Consider the following 25741-nt stretch of genomic DNA (forward strand, 5'->3'; position numbering starts at 1 on the left):
GATATAGCTAGAGGTGGAATGCATTGGGTCCAATCCCCAGCAACACACACACACACACACACACACACACACACACACACACACACACACAAATAGAAATAAATATCAGTTTATTTCAGTTCTATAGAGTCTATGGAATTCTTAATTCTAGCCCATTGATCTATTGTCTATTCTTATATCCTCATGGTAGCTTTGTAGTAAGTTTTAAAATTAGGAAATATGAGTTCTTCAAATTTTTTTCTTTTCTAAGATTGTTTTGGCAATTTTGAATCCCTTGAATTTTCATGTGAATATTATGATAAATTTTTCAAGTTCTGTAAAGAAGTGAGATGGGACTTACTTTGATAGCATCACATTAAATCTGTAGATGAAGTTTAAGAGTACTGCTATCTAGCCAGGTGTGGTGGCGCACGCTTGTAATCCCCGCGCTTGGGAGGCTGAGACAGGAGGATCGCACAGGTTCAAAGCCAGCCTCAGCTTCTTAGTGAGGCTCTCAGCAATTTAGTGAGACCCTGTTTCAAATAAAATATAAAATAGGTCTGGGAGTATAGCCCAGAGGAAGAAAAGCCCCTGGGTTCCCCTCCTCCTGGTACCACCAAAAAAAAAAAAAGGACTTTAATTTCAGATTATTCATTGCAAATGTATGGAAATGGAATCAATTTTTGTATATTGATCTGTCCTATAACCTTGCTAGACTTATTATATCTAGAGTTTTTTAAATCCTTCGAATTTTTTATTTAAAAAATTGTCATCTGCAGCCAGGCATGGTGGCGTATGCTTGTAATCCCAGCATTTGGGTGGATCGCAGTTTTCGGACAGCCTCAGCTACTTAGTGAGGCCCCCTGTAACTTAGTGAGACCCTGTTTCAAAAAATAAAGAATAAAAATAGGGCAGGGGCTGTAGCTCGGAGATTGAATGCTCCTGGGTTCCATCACCAAACCTGCAAAAAAATTGTCATCTGCAAAAGGGGTGGGGCTGTTGACCTTGTTGATTTCAATATGCTATACTTGCCTGTAAGCTAATATCAAATAAATTACAAAGTTATAAAAGAGGGTACTTACATAGATCAACTACATTCTGAAACAAATGCATTTTGATAAATTAGACAAGAACCTGACCACTATTAAGAACATTTTTAAAAAGTTAAAAGCTTTTTTTGAGTAGAAATTTTGAAATGCTATATCTTGTTTTTCTTGTCAGACTTGAAAAAGTAAAACCTTCTTATTCTTAATGGCAGCCTTCTAATCATAGCCCTCGGGGCTAAATTAAATGTTTCTTCTTTCTTTAACCCCTTTGGTAGAGATGGATATATTAATACCTATGGTTAAAACATTTATATGGCCGGGCATGGTGGCACACGCTTGGGAGGCAGAGACAGGAGGATCGCGCAGGTTCGAAGCCAGCCTTGTTGGCTTAAGAGACCCTGTTTCCAAAAAATATATATAAAATAGGTCTGGGAGTGTAGCCCAGAGGTAGAAGTGTTCCATCCCCATTACCACCAAAAAAAAAAAATAAATAAATTTATATGGGTGTTCATTTTTCAGGAATAGTACTCTATCACTATGAAGATTTTTAATAGTAATAGTGTTTTCAATAGTGTTACAGAGACTAATTTGAATGCTTTTATTTCCTACTGTATTTCAAAAAGTGTTTAATAGTGTAAAACACTTTGTTTTTTAGTATCCTTGCCATGAAAAAGAGGACGTGATAAGTTGTTCAACTTATGAAATTCAAGTTACATGTGAATTCTGCCAGGTATGTATGTACATACATAATATTTGGCATATTTAGCCACTTTTATATTTAAATTATCAAAATAAGAACATCAAAATAGTGCTGGGCGTGGTGGCACACACTTGTAATCCCAGCATTTGGGAGGCCGAAACAAGAGGATGTCAGTTCATGGACAGCCTCAGCTACTACTTAGGCCCTTGTAAGTCTGTGAGACCTTGTTTCAAAATAAAGAATTAAAAATAGGGCTGGTAGTGTAGCTCAGAGGTAGAATGCCCCTGAGTTCCATCCCAGTACTGAAAAAAAAAAAAACACATATATATTCATTATGACATAGACATGTTTTAGGATTTTGATTTCTTAAACAAATTTCAAATAATACTAGTTCCTTTTTATATTGTAAAGTTTTACACATAGATTTTTGTTTGGTTAGCAGAGAAACTTATAGTAGAAATAGCTCTTAGAACAGTATTTATTTTTAATACTACAGGATTTCTTTTTTTGTCTTTGAATATTTTTCTTTCTTTCTGGTACTGGGGATTGAACCCAGAGGCATTCTACCTCGAAGCTATACCCATAGCCCAATTTTTTATTTCTTATTTGTTTTTTATTTTTTAATTTACTTTTATTTTATTTATTTATTTTGATGGTACTGGGGGTAGAACCCAGGGGCTTTCTACCTCTGGGCTATACTCCCAGACCTATTTTATATTTTATTTGGAAACAGGGTCTCACTAAGTTACTGAGAGCCTCACATAGTAGCTGAGGCTGGCTTCGAACCCTTGGGATCCTCCTGTCTCAGCCTCCCAAGCGCAAGGATTACAAGCATGCGCCACCATGCCCGGCTATTTCTTATTTGGAACATGGTTGTGCTAGGTTGCCGAGAGGCTTGCTAAGTTGCCGAGGCTGGTTTTGAACCTTTCATTCTCCTGTCTCAGCTTCCCAAGTACTGGGATTTCAAGTCTGTACCACCACACCTGGCTTTTGTCTTTGATTTTCTTACACTCTGAATACGCTATACCTAGGTATTGATATTTTCATCAATTACCAATTTTTTGTTCTCATTGCTGTTACTTTTTCTCATTGTTCTCTTCATATTTCCATTATGCTTATTATACTTTTCACCATTGTCCCACAATTCTTGGATGCTCTGTTCTGAGCTCCCGCCCCCACTTTTTTCTTTGCATTTTGGTGTTTGAATGATTATGTTGACATACCTACAGACTCATTGATTTTTTTTCTCAGTTGCATCAAGTCTACAGATGCAACAACTAAGGGCATTTTTTGTTTTTGTTACTTTTTTGTTTCTAATATTTCACTTTGATTCTGAGATTCATTTCTTTACTTATATTATCCGTATGTTTTTGCATGCTGTCCACTTTTCCCAGTGGAGTCTTTAGTATATTATCCATACTTATTTTAAATTTCCAGTCCAATAACTTCAAAATCTCTGCTGTATCGGAGTCTAGTTTTGTAGTTTGCTTTGTCTCTTCAGTGTTGTGGTTTTTTTGTTTTTGTTTTTTTTCCTTTTTAGCATGCCTTGTAGTTTTTGTTGAAAGTTGGATAAAAAGAAAAAGGAATTGAGGTAAATATAAGCCTTTGTGTAAGGTTTGTGTTTATCTGGCTAGGAATTAAACTGGTTTTTTTATATAGATGTCCAAATCTAAAATATCCTCTGATATCCTTGCTTTTACTTCCCCTCTTGTCCTTTGGTTTTCTTAGAGACTCCTGCTAAAATAAGGTATGAGCTCTTGACTGTGTTACATCTTACAACACATAAGAGCCTGATTGATGTTGTGGTAAAGTGTGGGGAAAGGGGAAGCATTCTATAGTCCTATAATTGTCAGTTTGTTGTTGTTGTTTTTGCTTTCTTTGGTTTGATCTGGTACTAGGGATTGAACCCAGGGGTATTCTACCTCCAAGCTACATGCCCAGCCCTTCTTTGCTTGTTTGTTTTGAAACAAGGTTCTTTCTAAGTTTCTGAAACCTTGAAAAGGCAGTCTACTTCTTACAAGCATGTACTACAATGCTTGCCATAAGGCTTGCTCTCCAGGTGTGCACTGCTGTGCTTGCTACAGGCTTCCTTCCCCCACCCTCCTTTCTTTACATTCTGAAATCCTAGTGGGACTCCAGTAGGTAAAACTCAGAAAATTGTGGCCCTCACCTACTCTAGACTGGACTCCAGGAGTTTTACCAGTAGTCTACATTGAGCCTCTGGCAATTGGTCAATTACAGTTCATGTATTCTTATCAGTATGAGCTTCAGGAGCAGACTTCCACTCCTGGTAAACTGATTCTTTCTTTCTATCTGCTTCTGTCTCCACTTTAACTATTTAGCATCTCATTGTTGGGGGACAGAAGTAATGACTGCCAAGCTCTGCATGTTGAACCACAGATCTAAGCCATTGTTTCTTCATATGTCATTCTTGTACCTACCAGTGTACTATCAAGTTCTCTATATGCTATTTAATAGTTATAGTATATAAAGCAGTCAGGTTTTTTTTCACACATTTTACCAGTTTCATAGGAAATATTAATTATGACTACATGGAAACCCTAATAATTCTCAGTGATTATTGTATATATACTTAAAACACTAAACAGTGACTACTGGAAACTAAGATGAATATCCTAAAAGTAAAGAATATCAAATGTTTGGCAAAATTTTTGGTACATTAGGAAGAAACAACGTAAAGTACTAGCTAGAGCTTTGAATTTTGACTCATAATATTAGTTTTTTATCTCAGCCATACCACTAAACAAAGGGTTGGAAATTTAGTATTTAGAAAGAGATCATTTAGCAATAAATATTTTGTTAATGTTAATACAAGCAACCATCTATACCCTCTGATTCAGCCAACTAGGAACAAAAAATATTGAAGTAAATTATCTGTACATGGACAGACTTACTATTCTAATACTTTGTAACAACTATTCATATAGCATTTACATTGTATTGGATATAGTATATCCTCAAGGAGGATGTAGTTATATAGAGTATGTAAAGGACTTGAGCATTTGTGACTTAATATCTGCAAGTGGTTCAGCAGCAAATTCCTCATGGACTACACTAACTTATCTCCTTCACCTAGACAAAGATCTCCTGAGCCTGGGGGTTTTTGTTTGTCTCTTTGTGTCTATGTGTGTATGTGTTTCTTTCTGTGTGTCTGTGTCTGTGTGGTATTGGGGATTGAACTTAGAAGCATTCTATCACTGAGCTATACCCCACACTATTTTATTTTGAAACAGGGCCTGCCTCACTAAATTTCTGAGGCCCTCAGTGAGTTGCTGAGGCTAGCCTTGAACCTGTGATATTTCTTCTTGCAATTCCCAAGTACTGGGATTACAAGTATGTGCCACCATGTCTGGCTGTTTTTGTCTCCCTTTGAGCATCCTCCATACTGCTTTTCACAAATGAAAAAGAGTAACTTTAAGGGGGGATTTAAGAGTTTGTTTTTAGACAAATTGATGTTCTGGTGGGATGTCCAGATAGAAACATTTAACCAGTAGATAAAAATATTCTATGACAATTTAGGACAATAGAAATTCTTACCATATTATTTCCATAACTATGCAGTATGATTCTTGAAAGACTGTATAGTATTTGCTCATTTTTATTTTTGAATAGATAAAATTTGTTAATTTTACCCTAAGTACTTCTATACCATTGTGCAGGAAAGAGCCAAATAACAGTATTCTTAATCTTTTCTTTCTAGTGTAAATTCTGTATACTAATATATATTTGTATACTCTCATAATAAGAAAGTGAAAGTTAAGGTTAAAATGTCATAAAAATGTTTTATTTCACATTTAAATAGAAAAGTTAGCCTGGCGTGGTGGCATATGCTTGTAATCCCCGCGCTTGGGAGGGTGAGACCAGGAGGATCACACAGGTTCGAAGCCAGCTTTAGCTACTTAGTGAGGCTCTCAGCAACTTAGTGAGACCCTGTTTCCAAATAAAAATATAAAATAGGTTTGGGAGTATAGCCCAGAGGTAGAAAGCCCCTGGGTTCCACCCCCAGTACAACTAATAAATAAATAAATAAATAAATACGTTAATAAGCTTAGTAGAAGTCAGGTTCTGATATTTATATTTTTAATTATTCTTTATTAAATAATACATCAAATATTTAACCATTGTGCTTTATTATAGGCAATACAAGGACCTGTGGAATATGAGTGATGACAAACCCTTTCTATGCACTGCCCCTGGATGTGGCCAGGTAGTATATCAATTACTTTAAATCATTTTATATGTTCTCATTTATCAGAATAGTGATGAGAGAATGTGTTGCCATTAAAAGGATTTTCTTTTCTTTCTGCCTTCTTATGTCACAAGATTTTAGAGTTAGGGTGAAAACATCCCAGAACACTTATGGAAAGAAATTCTTCTTTTTTTTCAATAATATATCTGAGTTTTAGAATAATGGGGAGGGTATCTTGTAATAAAATGGTAGAAATCCTGGACAAAGTGTCAGGTCATTATTGATTAAAAATCATTGGTAAACTGCCTAATTGCAAATCAAATATACATTGTGTTATGTAAGAATTTTTTACTTATTGAACCTTATGAAATTGACTAATGTTTACCTCATATAGTATCACTAATATATTAATCATCTTCTTAAGTCTAACATCTTTAATTTCAAGCATATGGAAGGAGTTGAGATATTTCAGTTCTTAATAGGCCAACACATTATTAGTCTATTACTATTATAATTATACTAAACTTAAAATAATTATGGGTACCCAGAAAGAAAGAATATATTTAATATGTAGTGAAATTACAAGATACTTAAAATGGGCAAACTGTAAGTCATAACATTAAAGTACTTTATTGGTTCTTATTTTCTTTTATATCTTAAATTGACATAAAATTAATATATAATAAACTACTTACAGTGTATAATTTGATAAATTTAATGTATATACTCATAAAACCATTATCTCAAACAAGAAATTGAATATATGCATCTGTGAAAGATTTTTAATGTCCATTTATAATTCTTCTTACCCCTGTCAACCACAAATTTGCCTGTTGGCACCATAGATTTGTTTGCATTTTCCAGAATTTTATATAAATGGAATCATATAGTAACACATCTATTTGACTTTGTTTATACTATGTAATTTCCTTTTTTTTTTTTTGGTGGTACTGGGGTTCCTGGAAACCCTTCTACATCCGGGCTACACTCCCAGACCTACTTTTTATATATATATTTTTTTAATTTGGAAACAGGGTCTCTTAAGCCAGCATGGCTGGCTTCGAACCTGCGCTCGATCCTCCTGTCTCCGCCTCTCAAGCATGGGGATTACAAGCATGTGCCACCACGCCCGGCTAGTTGATGGGAATGTAAAGTGGTATATCTACCTTGTAAAGCAGTTTGTAGCTTTCTAAAAATTTAAACATTAGCCGGGCACGGTGGCGCACGCTTGCAATCCCTGTGCTTGGGAGGCGGAGACAGGAGGATTGCACAGGTTCAAAGCCAGCCTCACTGGCTTAAGAGACCCTGTTTCCAAATAAAAATATAAAAGTAGGTCTGGGAGTGTAGCCCAGAGGTAAAAGGGTTTCCAGGAACCCCAGTAGCACCTAAACAAACAAACAAACATTTATCTATCATATGATTTATCTATCATATGATCTAATTACATCATGAGAAGCCCAGCCTCATGATATCATCTAATCCTAATTACTTCCCAAAGGCCCCTTCTCTAAATACCATTAGCAAATGATTTGAGTATCCCCATGAATTCCTGGGGATACTCCCAAACCATATCATCATCATCATATGATGAATAATTAATTTCTTATCATTGAGGAATCATTTATTTGTGTTTTTGTTTGTTTGTTTGTTTTTGTTTTTTGTTTTTTTTGGCAGTACTGGGAATGGAACCCAGGAACATTTTACCTCCAAGCCACACCCCCAGCCCAATTTTTTATTCTATCTTAGCCTCCTGTATTGGGATTACATACTTGTGCCACCACACCTGTCTTTCTAATAATAATCTTTGATGAACAGATATTTCTAATTGTAATGAAGACTAATTTGTTTTTCTTTTATGTTTATTGTATTCTGGGACTTGCGGGAAAAACTTTTGCCTACCCTTACATCACAAAAATATTCTTTTTTGTTTTCCTCTAAAAGCTTTTTTAAATTTAGGCTTGTGTTTTTATCTTTCTTTTTTGTATATGTGGTTGAAGCTAACCTTATTTTTAACTAATAACAGTTTTTCATATACTCTAGCATCACTTGTTGAAACATTTTTCTTTCTCATTTAATTACTTTGGGTCCTACATTCTACCAGCCAGAGTTAATCTTTCTATTGAATTTATTTACCTTAAGATCTTAAATTTGGTGGCAAGTTAACTGGAGAAAGGGGTAGTATTATTCAAGTTGCCTGTTTTACTGCTTTGGACTGAACAAATACAACATGATTTTATAATCCCTAGATTACAACTGTGTTAATCATCTCTCTGTCACTGTAACAAACTACCTGAGATAATCAACTATAAGGAGAAAATGTTTATTTTGGATCACAGTTTTGGAGGTTGCAGTTCTTAATTGGTTAGTCTTGTTGCTCTGGGCCTGTGACAGGACAATATATCCTGGCAGGAATGTAAGGCAGAACCGAACTACTCACATTATTAGCTTAGAGTAAAGAGGAAGGGGTCTGAGTCCCACATTCCCCCTCAGGGCCACTCCCACAGTGACCCAATGACCTTCTACAAGGATCCAATGTTCTCAAAGTTTCTGCCAATGCCACCAGTCCCACCTGGGAACCAAGGTGGCTTTTGAGAGATAAGTAAGATCTAAACTACAGCAACAGCTAATATGTATGTTTAGAGCTATCTTTGAAGGGTGGCCAGTTTCCTCCTGTTAGAAATGCAGCCTCAAACAGCCTCAAACAAGCTGTTACCTTAATTTCTTGTCCTAATTCTCTTCTGATTAAAATAGAATGGTTTCTGTTGTGATTGACTTTTTACTAACACACATGCCATTTTTAATACAAAGCATTGTGTTTAAGTTTACTTAAACAGAAGACAAAGAAATATTAGAATATGTGTGTGTGTCTCAAAAGAAAATAAAGACTTCTCTAACATTAAAAATGTAGTATGTGAAAAACTTTAACAAATTAAAATTATTTTTTATTTCCTACTATGGAAGTAATTAACATTTATCCTTCCTACTTCCTCTTTTCCATCTGTTGATACTTATTAATTTTATATTTTTGAGGTTTATAAAACTTATATTTTTGTTTTATAATCTGTAATTTCTATATTTGCTTAGCTTTTACTTTTATATCAAAATAGTATAGCTAAAGAGAGAGAGTTGAACAAAGATTTTAGGAACTTCACTGTTTAAAAGTCAGAAAGAAGCTAGGTTGTGTTGGCACAAGCCTGTAATCTCAGACCTGGGATGCTAAAACAGGAGGATCATAGGTTCAGGGCTAGCTTTAGCAATTTAGTAAGACTCTGTTTCAGAATAAAAAATAAATAAATTATAAGGGCTAGGGATGTAGTTTGGAGGTAGAACACCCTGGGTTCAGTTCCTTGAACCAAAATAAATAAATAAATAGGTCAGAAAGAAGGGGAGGGAATCATCTAGTATAGGAGACTTAAGACTCAGTAGCCAATGAGAAAAATTGAGACCTGAAAGTCAAGTAGAAAGAAATGTTTCAAAGTTAGGGAGAAAATAATAGTCATTTTTGTTAAGATAAAATGAGAAATTAGTAGTGTCTATTGGATTTAGAAATTCGTGGGGCTGGAATGTAGCTCAGTGGCAAAATATTTGCCTAGCATGTACAAAGCCTTGAGTTTGGTTCCTAATATCACACAAAATCAAAGAGAGATAAGAATGTCTTAAAGACCTTGATAAATGGTCTTTGGGGGGGGGTAATTGGGGATTGAACCCAGGGGCATTCTACATCCAAGCTACACCCCCAGCCCTATTTTTTATTCTTTATTTTGAAACAGGGTCTCATGTTGTGGAGGGTCTCACTAAGTAGCTGAGGCTGGCCATGAACCTGAGATCCTCCTGTCTCAGCCTCCCAAGTACTAGGATTATTTTATTTTTAAATTTTTTCAGAGACAAAGACAAGTTTATTTAGGAAAGTGGGGATACATGTTAAGAGGGTAGGTAAGGGTTCATAGCAGGGGTAGAAGTGTGGACTTCCTCAGAATCCTCAGGTTCCCAACATTGACCAGTGGGTAGTGACTCCTGAGTTTGACCTTTCATATGAATCCTTTGTTTACTAAGCATCTCAGGAATCTCAGGTGGGGAAAAGGGCTTTTTTATGATTAAGGGTATAAGCCTAATGAGCATTTTTGCATAAGAAAGAGAAACAGCTTCTAGATTTTAAAACTATAAGTCTTCCTTTCCAGTTTGTCTCCTTTTTTACCTTATTATTTGTTATTTTTCCTATCCTTTGTCATTCTCCTCCCCTGCCAAGAGGTGGCTTCCTTAATCATAAGGGTTGATGAAGGGTGAAAGTCCATCTTCTGTAGGTTCTTCAATGCTGACAAAGGATGAAGGCTCTGCCTAGCCAGGGATCAAGTCTCATCCTAACTGACCTAAAGGTGACAGAGAGAAAGTGGTTTCAGTTATTGAATTGGGCTCTTTACAGTCAGGTCAGAAGCTAACATTGCTGTAGGACATAGCCCCAGGATGATAAGGATCAGTAGGTGCTTTTCACCTATGTGCCTGAGGTTTTGTTGTGCCCATTGTGCAAAGGCTGCCTCCACAGCTGCTGAGTCGACATTCATAAGCCTATTTATTTGATCAACAAAGCCATTCACCTGCTTTTCAATAGTATTGCAATTTTAGTGGGCACCTACATGAAAATTTGACATGTTAGTGCATTGTACAATAACCAAGATATATCTTTACCCTGGACTGATAGCATTTCAAACTGGAAGCCAGGTAGCCAACCTGTTTGGTTATATATGACTGTGAAAAGTCCTCCAGGCACACAGCCTAAAGCACAGTAGATAATAATGTGTTTCCTATAAAGATTATATGCTACTATCTATGTATCTTTTGTTTTTACATATTTGGCAGAGCCATCTATAAACCAAGCATCTTTTCCTTAGGTTTAAGGTTATTATATCCTTTTTCACAATTTATGGGAGATCCCATTAACTCTTAAGTATCTTTTTGTGTGTGTGTGTGGTACTGGGGATGGAACCCAGGAGCTTTCTGCCTCCGATCTACATCCCAGCCCAGTGTTTTTATTCTTTTTTTTTTTTTTAAACAGGGTCTCACTGAGTTGCAAAGAACCTCACTAAGTAGCTGAGGCTGGCCATGAACCATGACCCTTCCATCTCAGCCTCCCAAATGCTGGGATTACAAGCGTGTGCCACCATGCCCGGCTTCTACGTATCTTTAAAGTTCCTGATTTAACAAAGAAATTCTCATAATCAAAAGGAGAAAATTCCACAAGACTAGAAAGAACCAAGATTCTTGGTTTAAAGTACATGTGAGATCTTAAACAGGTTTTTAGTTTTTAATTTTTGTTTGTTTGTTTGTTTTATGTGTGGTACTGAGGATTGAACTCAGGGGCATTCTACCTTTAAGCTACACCCCCAGCCCTATTTTTTTATTTTTTATTTTGAAACAGGGTCTCACTAATTAGTGGAGGGCCTCACTAGCTGAGGCTATCTATGAACATTCGCTCCTCCTATCTCAGTGTCCCAAGTACTGGGATTACAAGTATGCACCACCACACCTGGCTTTAATTTTGTTTTTAATTTATACACAATTTATATTTTATTATTTTTTTAATTTTTTTGAGGGGTGGTACTGTGGTTCCTGGAAACCCTTCTACCTCCGGGCTACACTCCCAGACCTATTTTGTTACTTTTTTAAAATTTGGAAACAGGGTCTCTTCAGCCAGCACTGCTGGCTTAAAACCTGCGCCATCCTCCTGTCTCCATCTCCCAAGTGCGGGGATTACAAGTGTGCACCACCACGCCTGGCCTCACAGTTTAGATTTTTAAAGAATAAGAGATTTATAAAAGCTTACACCATTTGTATTTACCTAACTTAGCTATTTTAATAGCCATAGTTAGCACTCGTAAATATTTTATTTAAACAAAAGTTCTAAAAACAATGAATTTGGTTTTTTCCCCGTACTGGGTGTTGAACCTAGGAGCATTCTACCTTCTGAGCTACAATCCTGCCCTATTTTTTTATTCTTTATTTTGAAATGGGGTCTCACTAAGTTGCAGAGGGCTTCACTAGTAGCTGAGGCTGACCTCAAACCTGTGATTCTCCTGTCTCAACCTCCCAAGTGTTGGAATTACAAGCATGTACTATCATGACTAACTGAACATTGCATTTTAAACATCAAAGGAGCAGATGATACATTGCTAATTGAGTAACCTGGAAAAAATCTTTAATCAAAAAGTTTTTAATGACATCTTTTACTTTTATTTTACCAAACTTAAACTATTTGTTAAAGACTTAAATCACATGAACTAAAAGAAATTTGGATCCATGTTTCTTGTTATTTTCTTAATTATGAGCACTCTTTATAAAAGTCAATATTGGTACCATATAGACAGTATACTTATGGATTCAACATACATAAAATTAGCAAACACATAGCTTTGATTTACTAGTCATTCTATCTCCAAAGATAGGGGACAAAAGAGTTATAGACAATTACTAAACATAGAACCAGAAATAGAGCCCCCAAAATCCAAATATAATCTGTTACAGATGTCTACCATGTTACACAAACAGTAAATAGATTATGGAACATAGAATACCATACAGCAGGGAATTTCTGGGGCAGGATCTACCAATCATGGATGACAATGAAAAGAGTTTAGGTGACCACTTGTCACCATGAGACAGATCTGCATCAAACATCACCACATTATATTCCCTGGGGGGGAAATATTAGATCTCTGTTCATTTTTCTTTGTATTTACAGAACAGGCCTCCATTCTCTAATTTACACTAGGGGCCAAGCCAGGTGACAAAAACTAGCTTTCTCCTTCATTAACCCTATGTTTTTATTAGCCCCTATGTTTCACGGTGCTCTATTACTTCCAACTGGGTCCTACGAGGCATTTCGAGTCCTTAGACGAAAGAAAAGTTTCTTATGGGGGAAAAAAATCCCAAGTAATTTAGATGTACTGAAGAATTTACAATTTTTAATAACAATGATATAAAACTTCAGTGGAGAGTTTTAAGAAAGGATTCCTGGACATTCTTAGATAAAACAATGTTAGGTAGATAACAAAACACATCTTAAGTACAGTTGCTCCTCCAAAGCAAAACTTTAGTACAATTGCTGCTCTGCAAAAGTGGAACCATTTAAATAGTTTCATTAGGTATTTTATCTCAGTTAAGACAAAAGGCCAGTGAGGTTGTATATATCAAAAATAAGATTTGAACTCATTTTCCAAATATTAGGTACAAGTAGTAGAAAAATAATCATGTAAATCAACTTATTTTACTTAAGGCAAAATTCTAAGAATGCCCCCTAGTTGACATTAACTGCACGGACAGACTGGTCTTGCTAGAGCATAAAACATGAGACACTTCACATTTACCTTTACAAAATAGAGCAAAAAGATTAGCCTTTAAAATGTATCAGGTTGCTGGGCATGGTGGTGTTTGTAATCCCAGTATTTGTAATCCCATTATGTTTATAATCCCAGTATTTAGGAGGCTAAGATAGGAAGATCACAAGTTTGAAGCCAGCCTTGACAATTTAGCTAAGTCCTCTGCAGCTTAGTGAGATCCTGTATCCAAATAAAAACTAGGAAAAAAAAATGGGCTGGGGGTTTAGCTTAGAGGTAGAATGCCTTTGGTTCAATCCCCAGTGCCACCAAAAAAAAAAAAAAAAGGATATGTTCAGTTTAAATATATAGTGCTTAGTGAACATAGCTACCTTACCTATTACATTAAGGTCAGTTTCCTTCAACATGTGTTTTGGAAGAACCCCACAGTTGATGGACTGTGGGGGTGCTCAAAATGATGGATGACCAATATCTCATGTGCATTTTTCTGGACAAACAGTTTGGGGTATGTTAGCCTAAAAGTTGGGTCCTAACTTCAGGACTTTTAATAAACAAGCACTCATCTTCAAGGAGAAGTGGGCTTGGTAAAGAAAATGACAGTGAAAGAAAAATCTTCCCATAAGTCCCATAGCTAATGGTTGGTTTTACAAGCAACACTTTTTCCTCAGTCTTTAAAAGAGTCTGGGAAATGTTTCTTATTCTAAGCATAGTTTACACAATAAAATACCAACAGACAACGAAGAAGCAGCAGAGAAAGGAAGAAGAAAAGGGAAAAGGACCATTGAGCTACTGCCATATTTTTTTTTAATTTAATGACTCTCACCAAGTTTCTGAGAACAGCATGAGCTGCCACTCTTTTGCCATTTGAATCTGCAAAGCATGAGGAATTCCCCCTGCCACCTATGAATGGGGAGCCCCGGCAAATAGGGCAGACTGGGTTTATGCTCTTTTGGTCCATGAAAATGAAGAACAGGAGTTTTACACATGCACATAAATAAAACACTTAAAGACAGGGAAGAAAAAAACTTTTATTTATTTATTTATTTTTTTTTTTTGCAGTACTGAGGATTGAACAGGGACCTTCTACCTCTTATACCCCCATTCCTATATTATTCTTTATTTTGAAATAGGGTCTAAGTTGTGGAGGGCCTTACTAAGTAGCTGAGGCGAGCTGTGAACTTGAGATCCTCCTGTCTCAGCCTTCCAAGTACTTCCAAGACTATGCCTGTCTTCAGAACATTTTTGAAGACTTAAAGCCAATGTCTCTGAAAGCACCATGTTTGGGTGCCAGAAATATGTCAGGGCGAGAGGGTGATGAATTGATTCCTCATCTCAGGAACTCAGGATCAGTGAGGTCCTTGGTTTCTATGGCAGAAAAGAATTTCAGCATGTGCTACTCAGAGACAAAGATAGGTTTATTTAGGAAAGTGGGAAATGCATATTCAAGGGGAAATAGGGTCATTTCAGGAGGGAGAGCTTATTTTGCACTTTAAGGTGAAACTATCACAGCATATTATCCCTTTACTTCAGAGAGAAGGGATCATTGCAAAAATTAGGTCCTTAAGTAAGAGTTCATGGGATCCAGTTCTCATGTGGAGGGGCTACTGAAAGCGTAGAGGAGATGAAATGTGGAAGTTTGAATAGAGAAAATAATTCATTAAAACTTAGACACACACACATATATTTTCTTCAAGATAATCACCATAAAAACTACACTTCTGTTTATTCCATCAAACAGAAGATATTTCCTTTAGAGGCTATGACACATGGCAAACTTTTAAACCTTTTTATTGCTTAGGATATAGGTTAACACAAAGATTTAACCTAACTCCAGATATGTCCTTTATGTAATAGTCTAGAAGTAGGAATTCCAGGGTTGGCCAATTGACTCTGATCTTCTCAACATATGTGGCTTCCATTTTTATTTCCCAGACACTGTACCAGCTCCTGCCATCAATCCAAACTAAAAATAAGGCAAAGAGAAAGCAAGGCAGAGCATACAGTGCATTCCCACTTTAGGGTTGTTAGCTGGAAGTAATGAACATACATTTTCACTCAGACTTTTTGGCTAGAATTCAATCATATGGCCACCTAATTGCAAAGGAACCTAGAAAGTATAGTCTTTGTTTTGGGTGGCTAAATGCTCACCTAAAATTCAGAACTACTTTTATTGAAGTAAAAAGAGGAATAAATATTGGGGGACAGCTAATAGTCCTTGTTATAATTTTCAGAGATGATCTTAAACTTGGGGACATAGCAAAAAGTCATTTGGAGCCTGAGTCTAATTAAGCTAGTGTTTGGTTTTTTTTTTTTTTTTTTTTTTTTTTTTTTTTTTTTTTTTTTTTTTTTTTTTTTGTGTGTGTGTGTGTGTGTGGTACTGGGGGTAGAACCCAGGGGCTTTCTACCTCCAGGCTATGCTCCCAGACCTATTTTATACTTTGTTTGGAAACAGGGTCTCATTAAGTTGCTGAGAACCTCACTAAGTAGCTGGGGCTGGCTTCGAACCTGTGCAAGCCTCCTCAGCCTCCCAAATGCTGGGATTCCAAGCATGTGCCACCACTCCCAGCTAGCTAGTGGTATTTTTAAAGTTTAAAACAAAGTTACCTAAGTCTGGAATTTAGTTAATAGTAATTTATTAACATTGGATTCTTTGTTTTGACCAATGTACCACAGTAATGAATGAGGAAAACATTGGAGGAACCAAAACTACTTAGAGTGTGTAGGAATTCTATTATCTTTTCCACTATTCTGTGAATTTAATGGTTTATCAAAATGAAGTTTATTTAGAACAAAGTTAACAAACAGCAACTCCACCTGAGAAATACGCTCACATACATACACAAAAGTTGCCTATGAACCACAAAATGGGTTTTCAAATATTTATCAACTATTTATCATGTAAATTATTTACCCCAGCTTGTTTCAAAAAAGTTTTAAGGACTTAAAAGAGTCATATAATACGCATCGTAATAATGAAATATAATAATGGTATTTTAAATTTAGCCAGTTACTGATGCTAAGAACTTTATACAGATTATTGTCATGTAATATGTAATCCATGTAGTGGCCCTGGCCTCTCTTTTTTTTTTTTTTTTTGGCAGTACTGGAAATGAAACCCAGAAACATTCTACCTCTGAGCTACATCCCCAGACCCCTTTTTTTTTTTTTTTTTTTTTTTTTGGTGGTACTGGGGTTCCTAGAAACCCTCCTACCTCCGGGTTACCATCCCAGACACCAGACACCTATTTTTTACATTTTTATTTGGAAACAGAGTTTCTTAAGCCAACAAGGCTGGCTTCGAACCAGTACGATCCTCCTGTCTCTACCTCCCAAGTGCGGGGATTACAAGCATGTACCACCACACCCCGCTTATTATTTATTTTTAAACAAGGTCTCACTAAGTTCCAGAAGGCCTCACTAAGTAGCTGAGGCTGCTCACAAACCAGGATCCTCCTGTCTTATCTTCCCAAATATTGGAATTACAAGCTTGTGCCACCATGCCTGGCTGCTGGCCTCATTTTATAGGTGAGCAACCAAACTAGAGATAAATAGTTAAACTCAAAGTCACAGAATTAGTATTTGAGCTGGATTTGAACCTGGCCATATTTTTATGTTACATATGTAGTGAAGCATTCCTATTAGCATTCTCAGATGTCAGAAAATGCTTACTTGAATACAGTTCTTTGTGTATGTGTATTTTTTCATGACATTTAAACATTTTTATTTCTGCCTAATTAAAAAGTACCACAAAAAATGTTGACAAGTTAAAAAGAAACCAAAAATCAAAAGCAAAGCCAAGGGAACATGCCTATAATCCCAGATACACAGGAAGCTAAGGCAAGAAGATAAGAAATTGGAAGTCAGTCTGGGCAACAAAGTGAGGTGCTCTCAAAATAAAGCAAAGGCTGAGATTGCAGCTCAGTGGTAGAATACTTGCTTAGCATGTGTGAAGCCCTGGGTTCAGTGCCCAATGCCTAGTACTGCAGGAGAAGGAAAAAAAAGCATAAAGTAACATTTTAGATCACTTCCTCCCTAAATTCTCCTTGTTAGTTTTTAAAACAAAAGTAGGATTATACTTGTTTTTTATTTATGACATATTTGGATGATACTGTATGTATTAGGAGATTTTTATGTATTTGTCTCTAGAGCATGTCCCACAACACACACACACACACACACACACACACACACACACACACACACCCCTGTAAATCCAGTACTTTGGAGGCTAAGAGTCTCACGAAGTTGCTGAGGCTTGTTTTGAACTTGTCATCCTACTTGTCTCAGCCTCCCATGCACTGGGAGTATATACCACTGGGAGGTATATACCACCATGCCCAGCTGCCTACTTTCTTTTAATTGTTTATATGATTTGAAATATTTGTCTTCCTAGCCACTTCTTTTTAGATGGGATAGAGCTTGGTTCCATCATATGTTTGGTATAGAACACAGTGTTATATATTCTATAGATAGCTGCAAATTTGTGTATGCATTCCCTCGCATGCTTTCTCTCTCTCTCTCTTTAAAGTTTTGGGGCTGGGACTCAGGGCCTTGCACATGCTGGGCAAGTACCCTACCACTGAGCTACTTTCTGAGACTCTGAGCTACATCTCCAGCCCCATTTGCTCTTTAATTTAAATATTTGTGGTCAAACTAATCCAAGCAAAGGATACTTGGAGAATAAAATTCTTAGAATACTTTCCAAGTTCTTATTTGTTAATTTTGCCAACTTTGCAGTTTTAAAATCCGAGGTCTATACCAAAATGAATTCACTCACAAGTGTTTAATGATTGCCTTCAGTTGGGAAAGCCATATTTTGAGATTCTTTGGAACATAAAATGAATCTTGCTTTAATATACTTTTAATGTGGGATATAAAGCATACACATTTCAAATTTTAACACAAAGTATAAAAAGCCATAAAATAATGAGATATGTTCCTTTTCCAAGAGCTGTGATATTCAGGACTCTTTTGAAAAATCACCACTACTGGTGTATGAGTTAATCTGAAGTCTAATAATAAAATATAGCTGAAGTAAATTAAAACCCAATCCACTTTAATGAACAGTTTGTGATTTGTGGTGTTAGCTTTTATTTTTGTTTCTCTACCCCTTTTTCTGATCTTTAAGAGTCAACTTTTTATTATAAAAAGCTATTTTTTTCAATTAGCATTTATTAAATTCTTCCCAGTACATGATATATTTGGAAACCACAGAAGGAGCTTGGCCTGCCTAAAAAGACAGACCTGCAAATATCAGTACAGTATTGTGATAGGTAGTATACCTTAATGTTGCAGAGCTTCATGGATACAAACGAGAGGGAGCGTTTAAGTTCTACAGGCCAAGTGTTAATAGGCTGGACTAGTAACAGTACAGGTACTGTGTCATGCTTTAAAAAAATTTTAGAATAAGATCTCAGTGGGGTGGCACACTTGTAATCCCAGTAGTTAGAAGGCTGAAACAGGAGGATGGCAGGTTCAAAGTCAGCCTCAGCTTAGTGAGGCTCTTGACAATTTAGCAAGACCCTGTTTCCAAATATAAAAAATAAAATAGGGTTGGGAGTATAGCCTGGAGGTAGGAGGCCCCTGAGTTCCACTTCAGTACCACACACACATTAAAAAAAAAAAAAGTTTGAATAAAATGTATAATAATGCTGGGCATGGATTGCACACACTTGTAATCCTGGCATTAGGGAGACTGAGATGGGAGGATTACGCAGGCTTGAAGCCAGACTCAGCTGCTTAGTAAGGCCCTTTGCAACTCAGTGAGACCCTGTTTCAAAATAAAGAATTAAAAAAAAAAAATAGGCTGGCGGTGTCACTCAGAGGTAGAATGCCCCTTAGTTCCATCCCCAGTACCACAAAAAAAAGATGTATAATAAGAAAAAATATTTTATTCTTTTACATTGTTTTAGGGTTAGCATAAAGATACTATTACTAGTTGCATGAAAAGATCTAGTGGATTGGATAGGGAGAGATCAGAAGAGAAGGAATCTATTATGATGGTTTGGGAAAAGCAAGTTTAAATATAATTTTAACATCCTTATTTGTAAAGTTACAGATTCAAAATGAGGAAGTTTAAATCTGTCAATTTGACATTTTAAAATTCATATTCTGAATCAGGAAGTGAGCAAAAAAATATTGCTCTGAAATAACAAGAAGCAAATGCGTCTGGTTTTCAGTTATAAATGTTGCTCAATAAGGAGCATCTTCATAAAAGGTGATTTCCAACACAGGAACACAGAAGTTATTTAAACAGTGCATTTCTAATGTTGTACTCATAAATGCCGTGCTTAATTTGTAGAACTTATTCAACTTAAGTGTAGGAAAATGTGATAGGTAGCTCTAAAAATAATTTTAACATTTTTCTTCAATATCAGATGTGTGATTTTAAAAATGACTTTGACTACTTTAGGTTAAATGTTAATTTTATTTTATTTTTATTTTTTGTGGTACTGGAGCTGGGGGCATTCTACCTCTGAGCTACACCCCCCAGCCCTATTTTTTATTCTTTATTTTGAAACAAGGTCTCACTGAGTTGCAAATAACCTCACTAAGTTGCTGAGGCTAGCCACTAACCACCATCCTCCTGTCTAAGCCTCCTGAGTGCTGGGATTACAAGCATGTGCCACCACACCTGGCAAATACTTTATTTTAAAATGAACTGACTTCCGTTCATATATGTACATATATGACAATACCAGTGTCAGTCTCACTATCCTGCATGGGGAAGGGAGGGAATGAGGAAGGAGCCAGGGAAAGCCTTCAAAGTGCAATGTACGTGGATGTCACTATCACCTGAGCTATATTATGATGTGAGACTACAGTGTACTAATAAAAGTATTTAAAAAATGAGCTAATTTGTTTTATTTGTTGTTGTTTCTTTGTTGGATTATAACAAAGGCGTACTTTTTAAAAATATAACATTAAGCCTGATTTATTTCTTAAATTTGTCCAGGAGTAAATATTTTTAAAGAAAATTCTTTAAAGAAATTCTTTAAAAATTTTAGAAAGTGGTTAAGTAACCTTGATCTAGATATCTTACTTTCTTCAAAAGTCACTGTACCACTGAGTATATATTTCTACTCTGATATGACAAAAAAGTAACAATGATTCATTTTTAATATCCAAATGAAATTTATATAAAGTTCTTTGCTTCAGATTATATTTTCAAATGCTCTCAGGTGAGTTATGTAATTTAGTAATATGTTATTATTACTCATGATTGGGTAATGGATTTTTCTATGAATATTCAAATCTAGTATGCTTATCTATACTAACAGTAGATTCTTTTAGAGTTTACAAACTGCTGTTTCACTGTTAATGGTGGTTTTACATGTTGTGAAAATGAATTTCCTTATCCTTTTACTTATTTGATTAAATTTAAAATCTTAACTGTATTTTAAAACTTTTTGCCACAGCGTTTTACCAACGAAGATCATTTGGCTGTCCATAAACATAAACATGAGATGACACTGAAATTTGGTCCAGCACGTAATGACAGTGTCATTGTGGCTGGTTAGTATATGCTTTTATTAATAGCTTATATACATATTTCACCTGGAATGTGCACATTTTTGTGTATTCTCTGTAAATATTATAATCTGGTGATAGTCCAATGACTCCATTTACAGTAAATGTTGGCAACATGTATTTTACCCATTACATTTCTGTTTCCTTCTGACCATTCATTTCATTTTTTTTGTCTAGTTATCAAATATAGAGTTCAATGTCAATGTATGGAAGTAAATTAGAACTCTGAAAACATTCATACCATTTACAAATTTTACATATAATTTTGTAATCAAACTAATATGGTATATAATCAATGTTTCTTTTAGCTGTCCTACACCTGATCTAAAAAGCTGTGTGAAGATAGAAAATGATTAAGCTCTTTCAGAGAAAGAGCAATAGCAGACTTGTTCATTAGGATTGTATTAATATTTTTTTCAGACCTAACATTTATATTAGTGAAATACTCTCAGTAAAGGAGGCCTAAATATAGTTGATGCCATTTTGTATGTATTGAAACTACGACCAAACAGTATCACCTAAAAAAATAGTTAATTTTCATGTGAAAGGAGAAAACTAATTTATACCTTGATTTATTGTCATTCCATGCTGTATTCATTGCATTTCTTGGTATTTAAAAATGTATAAACACACATCTATGTATATATACACATATATACTGTGTATAATTTCAGAACATTTGTACAGTTTCTAAAGTATTTTGATAAGTTTTATAGCAAACTATAAATTGTAGGCATTTTTCTTTCATAATCACATATTTAAATATCATAAATATTCAAATTTAGATTCTTTTTTCTCTTCTGAAGCTTAGGCTATACTATTTGCAATTCTGGAATTATACTTGAATATTTAAATATATCAGTATTTTAAAATTTATTACTCAACATAGAGATCAAATTGTCATATGTAGTGCTTTGGAAAGATAATAAAACAATATTAGATGGTTCTTTCTGTATCTTTAGTATCAGGGAAGTTTACTGCCTAAGACATGAAAGTCTTTGTTTTCCTGAAACTTACTACCTTAGAGTGTTTCTCTTTCTCTCTCTCTCTCTCCCTCTCTCCCTCTCGCTCCCCCCCCCTCTCTCTCTCTCTCTCTCTCTCTCTCTCCCTCCCCTCCCCTCCCCTCCCCTCCCCTCCTCTTTTCTCTCTCTCTTTCTCTCTCCTCTCCTCTCTTCTCTCTCTCTTTCCCCCTCCTCTTCTCTCTTCCCTCCCCTCCCCTCTCCTCTTCTCTCTCTCTCTCTCTCTCTCTGTCTGTCTCATTTACTAAGTGTTTTTAGTAGTGGTGATTGAACCCAGGAACACTCTACCTTCAGCTACACTCCTTCCCCTTTTTACTTTCTACTCTTGAAACAGGGTCTTGCGAAGTTGCTGAGGATCTTACTCAGTTGCTGAGGCTGGTCTCTAACTGGTTATTCTTTCAGCTTCCCAAGTACTGGGATTATAGATGTGATTCACCACGCCCAGCTTTTAAAAAAATTCTTTTGAAGTTCCTTCTAGAAATTGTTTTTCTATCCAGTTACATTTAATACAGTATAGGACACATTAAAACATAGCACTTGAACATTTCTTATTAACATGTGTTGCAATGATTAGTTAATATTACTGTGTAAATAAAAATACACCATGTTTGTGGTATATATTTAACAATCAATAGCCACATGCAGTCTGTATGTTAAATGATTGTGCCTGTGGGACTGTTATCAATTTTGACAGCTCCATTAATGATCAACAAAAGTGACATATGCTTGTGCACCTTACTTTTTTAATTTTTGTGTGGTACTAAGGACTTAACTCAGGGGCATTCCAACTCTGAAATTACAACCCCAGCCCTATTTTTTTTTTTTTTATGCTTTATTTTGAAACAGGATCTCAGTAAGTTGCAGAGGACCTCACCAAGGCTGGTCATGAACCTGAGATTCTTCTGTCTCAGCCTCCCAAGTACTGGGATTACAAGTATGTGCCACCACACCCAACTATATATTTAGTTTTTAAGACTTTGCCTTCCCTTTAATGCCTTATAATGAGCTTAGATAAATCTTTTGGACATGAACAGAAGAGTCAAATTTATATTTGACTTGCTAATTCAGTCATGATGGACTTAAGCTGATACATATACTCAAGGCATTTACTATAATATGATTTTGTAGGACTTTGTGGGGAATGGAATACGGTATAGGTTAAAGATTAACTGTAGGTAAAATTATGACATAATAATACCTGCAGTAATTCTGTTATTACTAATAGTGTTTGAGACAGGTCCACATTATATCTAATATGTATAACAAGTGGATCATTTTAGTGTTAAATATATTATACACAGTCTATTATTAAGGCATACCATTGGGAGCAAAGATAAAATAGTAATGCCCATTTTGGAAACACAGTAGTTAATAAATATGTGAATTTAAAGTTTACAAAAGATTTTATAAATATTTTATCTTAAACTAGGAGTTGTCCTTAATAGAGCACTTTTATTTAGTTTAGACTAGATTTCTAATATAAACTATAAAATTGATACCCTAGCCAGTTGTGGTAGAGCATTCTTGTAATCCCAGTACTTGGGAAGCTGAGACAGGAGGATTGTGCAGGTTCGAAGCCAGCCTCAACTACTTAGTGAGGCTCTCAACAACTTGGTGAGTCCCTGTTTCCAAATAAAATATAAAATAGATCTGAGGTAAAAGGCCCCTGGTTCCATCCTCAGTACCACACACACCAAAAAACTACCCTAAAATATATAAAATGTGAATAAAATTAAAATGTGTTACCATCTCTTAATTAATGTTAATAAATAGCTTTGAAAATAATAAGACTACATGGAAAATTTTATAAATTTGCTATTTTTCATAGTATGGCCCTTAACTAGCATTTGTTCTGTATATGAACACTTACTACATATGTTAATGGATATGAGTACATATTCAAGTATAGCTGAAATAGTTCAAGTTGTAAGAAGTTAAATAGAACTTTTTTGGACATGTGACTGTTACATATCATCATACCTAACTTAGTTTCCCCCAGATTGCATGTATTTAAGCAATTATGATTTTAATGTAAATTTAAAATTCATATTAGAGCCATAGGGCTCTGTGGCTTAGTTGGCTAAAGCGCCTGTCTCATAAAATTCATATTTATTGTGGTGGTATACACAGTACTCTTAGTACTTAGGTGGCTAAGACAGAAGGATCACAGGTTCACAGCTAGCCTCAGCAACTTATGAGACCCTGTTTCAAAATAAAATAGAGCTGAGAATATAGCTCAGAAATGCTATTTCTGGTACCATAAAAATTAAAAGTTCTTATCATTGTGTTAGATTATGATAATAGTTTATCTCTGGAGTAGAATGTGGTTTTGCCACTCAGAATGAAAGGACTAAGGAGCAAAAAGGATTTCTTTCATACTTTTTATGTTTTATGAGATTGGAAGAAATGTCTTGAGGTACAAAAAAAAATCCTAACTAAATTTTGTTTGCTTTAAAGGGAGAGATTCCAAAAAGAGAATTAACAACAGACTGAACCAGTCCTGCTAATTTTTAATTACTAGTTATATTTTAGAATCTTCATGTTATTACTTCTTGACATTTATTTCAGATCAGACCCCAACACCAACAAGATTCTTGAAAAACTGTGAAGAAGTGGGTTTGTTTAATGAGTTGGCAAGTCCATTTGAGAATGAATTTAAGAAGGCTTCAGAAGATGACATCAAAAAAGTATGTTGTTACCTATGAAATTAAGAAAATGCTTTAGCAGGGCATGGGGGGTTCATGCCTATAATCCCAGTACTTGGGAGGCAGAGACAGGAGAATCACAGATTCGTGGCCAGCTTCAGAAACTTAACAAAGACCCTCTGCAACTTAACTCTGTTTCAAATAAAAGATAAAATGGAGTTGAGGGCACAGCTCAGAGGTAGAATGCCCCTGGGTTCAATTCTAAGTTGTCACACAAAAAAGAAAAAATGAAAAAAGAGTGAATGCATTTGTTAGAAAAATAATGATAATATGCGAATTTCTATACTATTTTAATTTAAACATACTGATTGACTGTTTTTGAACTTCTAACATTTTTTTTGTTGTTTACATTAGATGCCTCTAGATTTGTCTCCTCTTGCAACACCCATCATCAGAAGCAAAATTGAGGAACCTTCTGTTGTAGAAACAACTCACCAGGATAGTCCCTTACCTCACCCAGAGTCTACTACCAGTGATGAAAAGGTTAGAAATATATTTTGTGGTAGAAATACAAACCAAGGGTAAAAACTGCTACTCCTAGTAAAGTTGAATTATTTAGTCTCTACAAAATGACAGTGTATTAAATTTTATACAATTCAGTGTTATCTTAAAATAGTTGTATATGGAGCTGGGCATGATGGTACACACGTAATCCCAGTACTTGGGAGGCTAAGACAGGAGGATCACAAGTTTGGAGCCCGCCTCAGCAACTTTGTGAGGCTCTCTGCAACTGTGACCCTGTTTCAAAATAAAGAATAAAATAGGGCGAGTGGGCTCAGAGGTAGAATCCCCCTGAGTTGAATCCTTAGTACCAAAAAAAGAAAAAAAAGAAAATAAAGTGTTGCATATGTAAAAGCCTGTGAATACTCAAATATTTCAGGAAAAGACAACTTAGGTACCAGCAGCCAAGATGGTGATGATGCGATCTTGATTACCCTGTATCCTAGGACTGCCTGGTCTGTACTTACGTGTTAACTAGCATTTTTATTGATACTTTTTTTATCATGTTTTCATTCATAAGCACGTAGAATGAACACATTTATTTGGGAACATTGTGTGGGACATAATGAAGAGACAGTGGGACACTTAAAAGGTACTGACAGTGTTCTTTTACAGATTTTATTCTAAAACCGTAACAATTTAGTGGACTTCTGCTCTGGCAGAGGAGCTAAAAACAAGGAAATGTGGTTATGTATCACTTAATGACTGACAGACATATAATCT

General features: G+C 35.6%; 1 protein-coding gene across 3 annotated transcripts in view; it reads left to right on the forward strand.

Moving 5' to 3' along the window:
- Positions 1-1723: 1723 nt before the first annotated feature.
- Positions 1724-25741, forward strand: part of ATF2 (activating transcription factor 2) — a gene marked incomplete at its 5' end in the record, with an annotated part of 70482 nt that continues 46464 nt past the window's right edge. For 2 of the 3 annotated variants that reach the window (XM_080720074.1, XM_080720075.1), the window contains 5 exons: positions 1724-1755; positions 5884-5953; positions 20682-20778; positions 24381-24499; positions 24872-25000. In XM_080720074.1, coding sequence (XP_080576200.1) covers positions 1724-1755; positions 5884-5953; positions 20682-20778; positions 24381-24499; positions 24872-25000 — 447 coding nt within the window. Of the gene's footprint in view, positions 1756-5883; positions 5954-20681; positions 20779-24380; positions 24500-24871; positions 25001-25741 lie in introns of those variants that run through there. The other variant, XM_080720076.1, reaches the window with a different exon arrangement.

The sequence above is a fragment of the Muscardinus avellanarius genome (genome assembly GCF_963383645.1).
Source record: "Muscardinus avellanarius genome assembly, chromosome: 2".
NCBI classification, from domain to species: domain Eukaryota; kingdom Metazoa; phylum Chordata; class Mammalia; order Rodentia; family Gliridae; genus Muscardinus; species Muscardinus avellanarius.